The sequence below is a fragment of the Pleurodeles waltl genome, chromosome 10, assembly GCF_031143425.1.
Source record: "Pleurodeles waltl isolate 20211129_DDA chromosome 10, aPleWal1.hap1.20221129, whole genome shotgun sequence".
In the NCBI taxonomy this organism is placed as follows: domain Eukaryota; kingdom Metazoa; phylum Chordata; class Amphibia; order Caudata; family Salamandridae; genus Pleurodeles; species Pleurodeles waltl.
The window spans coordinates 131,735,768-131,748,697 of NC_090449.1; the positions used below are offsets into that span (position 1 = coordinate 131,735,768).

At 44.8% G+C, this 12,930-nt stretch overlaps 1 protein-coding gene across 1 annotated transcript in view; it reads left to right on the top strand.

The window, feature by feature from the left end:
• LOC138261213 (cytochrome P450 3A21-like) overlaps positions 1-12,930 on the top strand; it is a 223,842-nt gene that overhangs the window by 74,687 nt on the left and 136,225 nt on the right. Inside the window, exon 4 of the mRNA XM_069209966.1 lies at positions 7,616-7,715. Coding sequence (XP_069066067.1) covers positions 7,616-7,715 — 100 coding nt within the window. The remainder of the gene's footprint in view (positions 1-7,615; positions 7,716-12,930) is intronic.

Genomic DNA, 12,930 nt, shown 5'->3' on the forward strand with positions numbered 1-12,930 from the left:
TTATTGGAACCCAAGGCCTCCATGCCAATTCCCACTCCTCTTCCTTAGAACCTTCTTTCGCCTGAATATCCCTGTGTAAAAGTTTGAAAACATCAGCATATTCATGCTTCCATATCCTCGCTTTTATCTTGTCTGCCACGTGTGACCCCAACGGCATAGCGACTCCCATGTATGGGAGTCTCTTCTTGTGTCCCGCCCCCCATTGTCCTCATCTTCCTTCTCCCTGCTTACCACTGTATCTCCATCTCTGCTTTGCGCTGGTAGTGCGCTGTCTCCCCCTTTGTCCTTACTGCCTGCATCGACCGTACCTGTATCAGGCTGCAAGTGTATCGAATCCTCCCCCACACCATTAGATTTGTATTGTGCCATGCTGGCCTTGCCCCTCCGGTCACACCATGGTGCACACCAGTCTCCTTTACCTTGGACCCCACGACCAGTCGTTGCGGTGTCCAGCCGTGGCCTGCGCCTTCCTCCATCCTTGCAGGAGACCTCATGCCCATGTGTGATAGATGTTGAAGCCTGCAAAACAGTAACAGAAGAGGGTGTTGTGCCGCTCCTGCGCCCCTGCCCCCTCCTTTGCCCCCGCTCACCTCTTTTTCTTGAAGCTCCCCCTCTTCCCACTCGTCCAGATCCTCATCATAATCCAATTCAATCACTTTCTCTTCATCCACACCCATTCCGTCATCAGCGCCAGCTGCATCCACCATATCGTATTCATCATCCAACCTGAAACCCCCTTGGCATAAGCCAGGCGTGTGCTTCGTGTGTTCCCGCTGTGTAGAGAAGGCCACTGAAGACTTCTCTTTCACTTACGACCAACGTCCTGGGGCCGTGTTGCGCCCCATTGGCTTCACCACCTTCCTGCCAGCCTCTGACGCTGGCATTGACTCGCCATGCTTGGCTGTGTGCGCCAGGCGCTGCCATCCCGCTGCCTATCCCGCCAGCCACACCAGCTTCCTGAGCTGACCTCTGCTTTTCATGTGGCATCCACACCGAACAGCCCTTCTCTGCCCGGTGCCCTTCGTCGTGGCCCTTACTAACCTCCACTGACTTCCTCTTTGCCATCCTAGTCCTCACCTCCTCCCTCTCCTTCCATAGCTTGGCCCACCTGAATTCAGTCTCCTCCACCAGTTTCCTCTGCTCTTGGATCCTAGCCTCTATGTCAAGTGACGCGCAGTCAGTGGCAAGGGGGTGTCGTGCCTCATGCACCTCCTGTGTCCTGCTGCTCCCCTCCAACTGCGCCCCATCCGCTTGGCCAGCTACCTCACCCTTGCCAGTCAATACCCCCACCCAGGGCCCCCTGCCACAGCACTAACTCTTTTCCCCTTTCCCTTGTTGCCCCCCAGGCCCTGTCCTTTTCCCAGTCTATGGCCCCTGACTGGGGCCCCAGCCAAAGTGAGATCTAGGGGCTGCTCTAGCCCCAAAGGGTCATTGGCATTCTCACCTGCCTGCAGGGCAGGCTCCACTTGATCCAGGCCCTGTGCCAGAGGGCCTGCTGTGTCCCATGATGACCCCACCCTTCCCCCAGGTCCTCTCCTCCCAGCTCAGCAACCCTTTTAGGCTCCCCCAATGGCCCCCCTTCGGTGTAAGTGGGAGGGGGTGGCCGCGCTGCTATTAGCTGCTTGCATCATGCCTACCCAGGCCTCGTCAAGAACGCCAGGCCTGAGTAGGTCTCCCAGGCCAGCTTTGCCGAGCAAGTGATGCGCGGCCGGAATCGCGCCAATATCGCGGCCATGATTTGATGCGTTATAAAACCAAACCTACCTCTATAACTAGGTTTGCCCAAAACTCTGCGCAGCGTAACTTGCTGCCGCCGAAGAGGCCGATCCTCCAGTCCCCACCTCCCTTTGTAAGCTCCCTGAAAACCCTCCTACACCCCAGCCTATCTCTGCCCTGACCGTCTACATCCGACCCGAGAGATCCTGTGAAGAGACTGGACTGCGTCCTGCTCTTCACGGGGCCCTATTGGTAATGCTTTCCAGACTTAATTTCCTCTGCGCATGTGCAGGTTTATTTGCAATGTGCTGTTCTGCTGTGCAATGGGATTGCTTTCTGAAGCCTTGCCCTTAAACACCCTCATTAAACTGCACCCATTGAGCACCCTACTACATCCTCATAAAATAAAATAATACCTCAGATCAAGCAGTGCCTACGTAATCTGTGAACACGTGTTCAAGTTAAAGCTACATTGGCAAATCCAAAAGGGCTGACTTGCATGTTGAATCCTCAGTGAAAGCATAGAGCCCCCCCTATGTATTTTTGAAAGCTTTGATACGAATAGGTCTGGAAAACAGCTGTTCTGTTTGGTCAGACCTAAAAACATAAAGACTAAGTTAACAGAGAGCAGAGTCCTCACAGCTGAACTCTTAAACTTGATTTCTGATCCCTGCACAGCACTTCAACTTGAAGAAAACATTGATGATTCCCCCCTTCTATTCTGGGACTTGATTCCAGAAAGCACAGGGACCACTGCATCCTTAGCCATGTTTCTGAACAGCAACATCATTAGAAATGATCATTTGGACTCTCCTATCATAGCTATCCATCTTAAATCCAGATCATCTCTTGCGGGCTCCTTGAAATCTCTTCCCTGTAGGAGTAATGAATATTACAGCAAATAACTGCAGAATAATTCCTGTTGTTCAGATCGCTAACTGACAAGCTCAAGTTCTTCCTTCACATTACAATTGACGTGTAGCAAATTATTTTAACTTGCTTACTTGTTTATCCAAATACGAGCTAGGGAAGATGGCCCCCATTTGCAGCATTTGGAATGGCACTCTTACTGTACCCTTCTACTGTCACCTCGTCACTCCAGATTTATTGTATATTGTTTGATGTAATGTCACCCCTCACTCAAAAAGTCATCATCCCTTTTTCTATCGACCTTTACATAGACCTGCTGAGAATCCTAGTGTCCCTCGGTCTGTCTAGGAAAGTCAGTAATTCCAGTACCTCACAAAAGAAATCAGGGCCAGCAGGAAGTGAAAGTGAATGCACAGGAGCACTTGCTGCTGTAAGGTGATTTTAGGAATACACAAAATCGACTGCCATCTGCTAGCAGATTGGTATGCTGTCTTGTTCAAAGTCTCAGGTAGGATTTGGAGTGAGTTCTGGATTAGTATGATAAATGCCAAAAGTTAATGGAAGTTAAATGCTAAGTAATTTCTGGTATAGTGCGGTGTTACCCACAATGTGGACAAGTAATTTATCTTGTTTCAGGGCAGGAATATGGTAATCAAAACCATACATCAACCAGGATACCATCACTGATCCCTAGGATCCAAAAGAGCAGGAGAGTTCTGAACAGATGCAAACGAATAGAAGCAAAAAAATAGGTACAAAAAGCCTTGCAAGCACTAAACTGAAAAAGGAAACCGAGAAGCAAGAAAACAAGACCTATGGGGGGAATCCATGGCCGAGTGGACAACTAAGCAAGAGCAGAAAGCCAGTTCAACTACCAATTGTTGGAGCCATGCGTGACACTATTCACCCAGAACTGGATTTATGTTCTTGGAAGTTCCCACCCTTGCAGTAGTTAGTAGTTTGTTCTTTCCAAAAGCTTTTGCTTAATCATCTATAGTATCTAGTCCCTTCCTTGCCTGAATTGGTTGATTCTATGATTAACATGGTGGGAGAGGGGAGTGATGTAGTGATAATGTGATTGCAATGGACATTTGAAGGGTGATCAATTTTATAAAGAGGGATAGATGGAAAAACTGGTTGGAAAAAGTGTTAACTAAAGAAAAACTACTGGCTGCAGTGCTCTTCTACATGGACATCATTTAGGGGTCACCAGGGGTCGGAGCTGCGCCCCGCACATTGCCCATTGTGACCCCTGACAACCGCCTCTGCGACCCCCTAGCCTCAAGGGTGGCAAAATCAGTGCCAGGACACTTATGGACATTGCTTGCGGCTCCACTTCCTTGTTTTCAGTCAGTTTTTTTAGTACCCTAATAGGGAATAATCTATTATTCACTATTAATAAAACAAAAATCGAGTACAATTAGCTGGCATATAACCCTCCTTGGAGCTGAGGTAAGTAAAAAAACACTTTTAAAAGTATGTTGTGTGTATGCTTGCAGGTGAGAACCTTCCCACCACTGTGGAAAAGGAACAGGAACAACTGACAGTGGCCCCTGAGCTGCAGCCTCTAGTGGCCCCCATCGTCGGCTCCCCCATTTGCCCCACTCAGCGCCGAAATAGGTAGAGAGCCTGCAGGGCACAGAGGAGGGCAGCGGAAAGCACACAGGAGACCCTGCTTGCTGCCCTTCTGCCAACGCTGCCTGCCCCCAGCCCCTGAGCGATATGATAATGATTCTTGTCCGCATCATGCCAGTTGGGCCCCAGCATCCACATTCCTCCCAGCCAGCCCAGCAGCCGCAGAGCACCACGAGCAGCACCAGGGTCACCCAGCACAACTCAGGGTGAGTCCTTTTTCTATACGCTGTCTTCAACTCGGAGTTTATTTTTTTAAACGTGTGCTGTAGTGTTAAGCCACTTTTGTTTGTGCTAATGGTGCTTTGCACAGGGTGGGTGGAACTCTGCGGAATCGCACAGTTTTTATTTAACTCTACAGAATTCCGTGTAGTACTACTCAATGCATTCCTCCCACCTCTACTGATAACACAGAGCAGATTGCCTTTGCAGTTTGCAGATATTTATTGTGTGCCTAGTGGAAAAGAAATGGATTAAATAAAGCATTTTAATATTTTAGAACGACAGATGAATTGGGTATTTTTAAGATATACTTTTATAGTGTGGAATGGAATCATAGATTGTATTTCATAGAACATCGTACTGTATTTTATATTTTGTGTATGATTCCCCCCCAAATACATTTTAAACTTTAATATAACTTGTACTCTGTAAGTAATTAAATGTGATTATTAATGCTTGCATTATATTAAAGGCTTACAACATTGCCAGTCCCTTAGAGGATCCCATATAATAAGCATGGTAGGAGTGAGCAGTTCAGCTGATAATATGGAAATCCAGATCGCTCAATGACCTCTAGTGAAGGACGGACTCTCAATCACTACAATGCATTCATGCAAAAAAATGCCCAAATTAAGGTCATCCGATCTCATGCAGATGGGAATAATACAAGAGGGGTCTTATGTGTTCCCATTAAAATTGTTGATGTGCAAGACTTGCCTCTACCTGCAGTGTAAACAATGCAACCCCATAAAAGGAAGGAAAGCAGACTGATATTAATTGCAACACACTGGCTGCATGTGTCAATTCGCAGATGCACAGAACATCCTAACAGTAGATCTTATAACATCCCCAGTGAATCGAGTGAAATGGAAGATCCTGATTGCCAGAATTCTGTCAATGACACTTTGATCATGGGGTTCCAAAAAACATGATCTTTGACTCCAGCATTCATACATAGACCTGCTAACTACAGCATTCGAGCAGCTGAAGGTCTCAAAGACCACCCTGCTGGTGGCTGGGATCATAGATAAAAGCAGATTTTAATTCTCAGGTTAATGTAACAATCTCAAACTGTAATGCTATCCACTTTAATGAAGGGGAGCTATGGCCATAATATGATTTGTATAATGATTACAGTACGCCATGGAAGCCAACAATGTACCACATGAAGCCTCTGAAGTGGATAAACTGATGGGGAGGAGGGACCAATCAGACCACAGTTTTTGTATGAAATAATTTCAACACACTCTAAATAATTGGGGACATTTTTCGGAGCGGGGTTCGGGGGGTCGGGGTAATTTCAGTTTTTAGGGACAGGGGGTAGGGGAAATTTTTGTTTTTAAAGGCGGGTGGTGGGTCGGATTAGTTTTAGGGACGGGTGGGGGATGGGGTAATTTAGTTTTTAGGGGTGGGGGTCAGGTAGTTTTAGGTTTTAGGAGCGGGGTAGTTTTAGTGGTGGGGGTTTTGGGTAGTTTAAGTTTTAGGGGCAGGAGTGGGGGTCTGTGTAGTTTTAGGTTTTAGGTGTGGGGGTTGCAGTAGTTTTAGGGGCGGAGGTGGGGGAGCTGAGGTCATTTTAGTTTTTAGGGGCATGGTGTGGGGGTCGGGGTAGTTTTAGGTTTTAATGGCAGGGGTGGGGGATCAGGGTAGTTTTAGAGGCGGGTGGGGGGTTGGGGTGATTTTATTTTTTAGGGGCCCGTGGGGGTCAGATAGTTTTTATGTTTTATGGCCGGGGTAGTTTAGTGGCGGGGTTTGGGGTAGTTTAAGTTTTAGGGCCGCAGTGAGGGGGGTCGGGGTAGTTTTAGGTGTTAGGGGCAGGGGGTCGCAGCAGTTTTAGGGGCAGTGATGGGGGTCCGGCGTTAATTTTATTTTTTAGGGGCGAGGGGTCCTAGTAGTTTTAGGTTATAGGGGCGGGGTAGGGGTCGCAGTAGTTTTAGTGGCGGGGTGGGGGGCCGGGTAATTTTAGTTTTTAGGGGCGGGTGGAGGGTCGGGGCAATTTAGGGTTTTAATGGCAGGGTGGGGGGGTCGCTGTAGTTTAGGTTTTAGGGGTGCGGGTGAGAGGGGTCAGGGTAGTTCTAGGTTTTAGGGGCGGGGTGGGGGATCAGGGTAGTTTTAGGCGTGAGTTGGGGGTTGGGGTAGTTTAGGTTTTAGGGGTGGGGAGTCAGGGTAGTTTTAGGTTTTTAGGGGTGGGGGTAAGGGGTCGCAGTAGTTTTAAGGGTGGAGGTGGGGGTAGTTTAGGTTTTAGGGGCGGGGTGGGGGGTCGGGGTAGTTTTAGGTTTTTAGGGGCAGGGGTTGCAGTAGTTTTAGGGGTGGGGGTTGGGGTAATTTTAGGTTTTAGGGGCGGAGTGTGGGTAGTTTTATGTTTTAGGGACAGGGTGGGGGGTCGGGGTAGTTTTAGGGGTGGGGTAGTTAAGGTTTTAGGGGCTGGGGTCGGGTAGTTTTAGGCTTTAGGGGCAGGGTGGGGGGTCGGGTAGTTTTAGGCTTTAGGGGCGGGGTGGGCGGTCGGGGTAGTTTGAGGGGCGGGATGGGGGTTGGCGGTAGTTTAGGGGCAGGGTTGGGGGGTCGCAGTAGTTTAGGTTTTAGGGGTGGGGATTGGGGATAGTTTAGGTTTTAGGGGCTTGAAAAATCACTGTTAAGGCATTCATGGTAAAGACATTAGTGGTAAGAATGCAGTCGTTGTTCAGACTGCGTTGTTCAGGCATGCATGGTTCCAGCATGCGTTGTACCGGTGTATATTTCATATGTATATATATATATATATGTATATATATATATATATATATATATATATACATAAAGTTTTTAAAATGACAATTGCATCAGTGATGAGTGCATTTTTCCCCTCTCTATATTTTTAACTCATTCTTGTTTCCTTCAAAAGCCCCATTCATTATAGCACTTATGTCTGTGCATGCAGAAGCACTGACTACTCCTTGCAGGGCTGTCTACTGTTATTGTAAATATAGCTTTAAGTTTGTCTCTGACGTCAAAGTTTCCTATTGACCTCTTCAGTAGTTTCTACTGGGACGTTGGAGGCCGAAAAACACATGGAAAGTTGAGATAGAATAGAATGAGAATTTGTGGTTGTAATACACGTCCCCATGACAATATCACAAGTCTGTTCTGCTATTCTGCTGGCTTCAGTGAATTTACAGATATTGTTGTTTTTGTTCTATAGGATATTTGATGGGCGGACCCCGATACTCGCTGTCATGGACCCCATAATAGTGAAAAGCATCCTCGTGAAAGAGTTCTTCACCCACTTCACAAACAGGAGGGTATGTTTCTAAAAAGGTGTAAATCTAACAGAAGTGGCCTGGTTATTGAATTAATACCAACCACAGGTTCAAAGGACAGGACCATTTTTGTTGTATTTGCAGTCATAATCTTTATTAAAGACTTCTAGTTTAACATATCTGTGCTGTGAGTGTGTGGTTGAAAGGTGCAGGGTGACTTGCAAACCCCACATCTTCGAGGTGCCTCGAAAGTACCAAATCTTTATAGTAGTTAGGAATGTATTTGGGCCCTTGCTAGAGTGGTCTGCACTGCGTTACACTGTTACTAACATATTACATGACACATGGAATGGAGCCTTGAAGAGAAGTGGCACTAGGACGCTGAGACATAAAGCAAAATTATGCCTCTATCCCTCCAGTATATGGTGAGGCACAGCTGAGACTCCCATATCACGCAGAAATGCATAGATCATAGGCTCAATGGAGGTGCCCTGGAGCCCGGCAATATGCTTTCCTGCTTGACAGTTTTGCTTGATTGGGAAATATGAGATCTAACCTTCATTCTACCAGCACATGGAGTCTGAGCAGTCTTTATCACCCTGATTAATCTGGGGCCGCTCTGCAGAAAATAAGCTCTATATTCTACACCTGTGCCAACAAGTATGTGTGGCTCCCTATTAGAGTAGGAATTTAATACTCTGTTAAGATTATTTTCATTACTCCAAAGATCACACACAACTTCATTCATTGAGGCACCTTGAATTCCTTTATGCAATTCAAATATAAAAAACATAAGGGGCGGTACTATTCTCATGAAAAATGAAAGTCCAGGTGGTACATTCATGATGTTATCTTTCCATTTTCAGGACTGCACTGTTGAGTTTATGTTTGACATTATAGAATTTATTTATAATATGAATAAGTACTCCTAAATCCAAGCATCCTGTCATTCTTAGCCACTAGAGAATATGCCATCATATGTGAAAGTCTCACTGACCGGGACTGTTGTGGCTTTGCCAAAAGAGTGTGGTGGTTCTCCTGCCCAATCTAGAGTGACTTATCATTCATAATGTGCAGCAGAGGTGTATTGGTGAAACTTTGCAAAACCAAAGGAGGCATACTTTTACACAAAGGTGAGTGTAAAGTCATGAACATGCTGGGAAGCACTCACCAGTGGGACTAGGTATGTGAGAACTGACAATGTGCACCCACTTGTGGGGAACATAATCAGCCCCCACATTTGGTGGCAGAAATTCCGTCATGTGCCTTCACAGAGAAAGAAAATACCACACTTCTTACTCGAACTCAGTTTAAGTAATAAGTGCAGAATGTTTTGGAGGACATCTATAAGCATCAGGGTATGGTTACTCCATTCCAAAGAATATAAGCAGAAAGGACTGCTGTTGCAGCCCTCTTGTTCTTCTTTGTTGCAAGGGTAAAAAATGATGGCAAAGAAGTTGACCAATAGGGACCATTTTGAAATGTTTCTTCAGAGGCGATAATTATTTTTGTATGTATATAAGTTTTCTACATCTGCTACTCGTTATCTAGTTAATAGCTGTCTCTTTAACCTAATTTTTGAAAAAGCATAATAAAGATCCGCATGAGGTTTCATTTGCTGTATTTAAATGTTTATCATTGGCAAGGTAACGGCACAATGATTCTTGTACCTAAAAACCTCTAGTGTGGTGAATTTTAAGAAAACAAGACTTTAGTTCACCACAAGATGATAGCTAATTAAGGGGGAGTTGTACACTAAATCCTGATTATTCAACCCAAATTCCTGATGTATGGGAGTAGGACAAGTAAACTGAGGCGGCTGAAAAATCCTTCTATTTCCAATACACTGCATCTTATTCAAGCTGGGTGCAAATTTTGATGGAAAAGTCTGATGCCCTTATGTTAATGTAGTTAAATCTTTGTCTTTATTACCTATGAAACTGTTTACTTTTTGCATTGTTAAGATCAAATACAAGAATTTACAATCCTAGCATAAAGTGTCTGCTTTATTCTTAATATAAACTAAGCTGGTTTGTGGTTTACTAATGTCTAATAATCAAACTTATAAACAGTTGTATGTTGGTGTGAACCCTCACATGATAGGGCGAAAAAGGCAGGTTTAAGGCTAGAACATTATGAGCATTAACAGATTTCTTTTATATAAACAACAGCGATGCACAGATGTTGCTTGCAAAAATGGATTTTGCTGGTCTATCTACGAAATAGTCAAATTAATAGCTGTGGGCACATATATGGAAAGAGACCTCCAGATGGTCTATCAAAGTTGTTGGGCTTGACAGCCAGACAACATATTTCTTGGAACCTCCCAATTGGAACTGATGCAGTATTCCAGATTTCCTGCAAGCAAATGATGCCCCAGTTGTTAAGACGGTTGCCTGAGACTAGCCACGTTTCATGAAATGAATGACAGTTGTGACCTGCACAGCTGTTTCTCGATTTCAGTTTGGGTCGGGGTAGGAAGGCTGCGTAGAAATAGAACCTAGGGTAGTGCCTATCCAGCTCCAGTCTGCTAGATTTTCTGAACTTGTTGGTGCAGTTATAATGCAATGATTTGAATTGTTTTCCCTCAGGTGTATGAATTAGATTATTGAAGGGAAACAGAGAACTTGGCGTCATTTATGCCTTAAAGAATCCTTTTCAAAACAAGAAGGCGTAGTCAGGACAACAGGATATTTTTCATGGTTTGGATGCTAATCCCCCATTGAATGAAGAACAATTTGTCTCAATGCACTTGTACTACCTTATTTGAGATTTTAATGTTATTATTGTGGCTACCACACCAGGCGCCACCTGGAGTATAACAAATTAGTTTCTAGTAATGTCCTCTTTTCGGAATGTATTGAAATAATCATAGAATATTGCTCATGTTTCAAATATCCTCTCTGCATTAAGAGTTATATTTTGTGAGAAAGTGAATTCACATGGGTACTTTTGACCAGGATGGCTTGTTCTGGTCAAAGGATTTTCTTAGGTTAGGCTATCAAGATGTTTGTTCTCATGACATACTTGTGGTCGGAATACAGTAGCTTTGGTCCTTCATTTCAGACTTTGATTCAAAGACTATTGGCTCATTGTTATCCATTGATACAGATATGCTTTTTGGCCTTATTTGGGGCTCCGTCTGCCTTTCTTTCTTAGTCTGCAGATCTGTCTGCATAATAGTGAGGGCCACTGGAATTATGCGGCATGAGAGGGCTAAATTATGCTTCATAATGTGGCACTTATCTGATAGTGTTACTTTGTGATTTTGCCATTTTTACACTTGTTAACACTGCCTGGGCATAGGTTACACCTCAGTTTAACACTAACATAGCAATAGGCAAAAGAAAGGTGAGAAGTCAACCTTGAAAAAGGACCTTTGACAGTGCGGCAACACTTAGCTGGAATTTTAGTAACCCTTGAACCATTTGAGCTAGAATTTGTTTTTGTTAACACATGCAGATTATGTAGCAGGTAATGGATTATGTGGCAAATGCGGTTGATACATATTTAGGAAAAAAACTCTGCACAGTCACATAATTCCAATAGCCCTGAAAATAGCATGTTTCTTTCACTTTGTTAGGAAGTGGCCCAATTAGTGTGTATTTGGTGTGACCAGTTAAAGTATCCTGATTCGAGTTTAAATATATATATCAGGAGAAGGCCTTGTCTACAATCCATCTGGTCTGCCACTAAATATTGGAAATATTTTGGTTTTTATTACAACAACGGTTTAGACCCTTATACTGAATCCAGGGATGGCTGATAATCATGAGTTGATAATATATCACTCACACCGTTCAAAAGAATATATGTCGGAACAACGCATGCTGGAACCACCCATGCCTGAACAACGCGGTTGGAACAACGACCGCGTTGTTACCACTAATGCCTTTACCACAAATGCCTTAACTGCGATTTTTCATTGTAAAGGCATGCGTGGAATGGCATGCATGGTTCCAGCATGGGACCCCCCCTGATCCTGCACCCCTAAAACTACTGCAACCCCTCCACCCTGCCTCTAAAACCTAAAACTACCCCGATCCCTGTCCCCCCACCCCTAAAACCTAAACTGCCCCAACCCCCACCCCTAAAATTACCGCAACCTCCCACCCACCCCTAATAGTACCCACACCTGCCCTTAAAATTACCACGACCCCACACCTCAACCCCTAAAACCACCCCAATCCCTCACCCCGCCCCTAAAATTGTCGCAACCTCACACCCGCCCCTAAAACCTAAACTACCCCAAGCCCCCAAACTACTGTGACCCCCCACCGCCACACCTAAAACCTAAAATACCCCCACCATGCCTCTGCCCCTAAAAACTAAAATTACCCCCACCCCTAAAACTACCCCAGCCCCACTTACCTGACCCCGTCCTCTCCAATCTGGAGTCTGTTTTCCGTTGCCTTAACCATGCATGTTCGTTGTTACGGACATGCATGGTTAAGGCAGAGGAAAACTGGGTTGTTATTCAGGAAAGCGTTGTTCTGCTGTCGTGGACAACGACTCTCGTTGTTCCTGTGTCGTTCTTTAGACTGCTTCCCTGTTCAAAATATTCTCTGTTGTCTCCCCTAGGAAGTTCTAACAAGTGGTCCTCATTTTTTTTTTCACTAGAAGGTCAACATTTTGGTTGGAAGCTTTGACATATAGAGTGGTAACCATGGTGGTGAGGTCAGTGATTATTATGAACAGCCCCCATTGCAGCTGATTGGTTGGGCTTTCTATACTAAGACAGCTTATTTTCTTTAAGTTATCCACTAAATTATGAGTAGGATTGGTATTGTACAAAGTTTACCTACCATCAGGGTTCATGCACATTTCGAATTTAAGTGCACAGTAATGAGTTTATTTATGTTGATTTATAAGTTGCTGATTCTGTTGTCTGAACTACTAATGAAGGTGGCCAAAGACTGTAACTGTCCAACCTGAAGCTTTGTATGACTGCCATGTTAGTGCATTTGCTGCAGCAGAAAGGGTGGAATTAACAAATGTTAATTTGTTGCCACACAATGATTTAGGAGTGTTGGAAGAAAACTCCACAACTCCTCCTTCACCCTGCTGCAAATAGTCCACCTCCTCTGATAATCAGGCATCTAACTCACTCAGAGCAAGGCTTATTGCACTATGTACTGCCCTATGGAGGTATTTCCAAGGGATCTATAGTTAATGACATTTCCATTATTGGGTACTTCATCCAAGCCCTCGTTATAGTAATGAATTTGTGCAACCATTTAAACAATGCATGATTTTG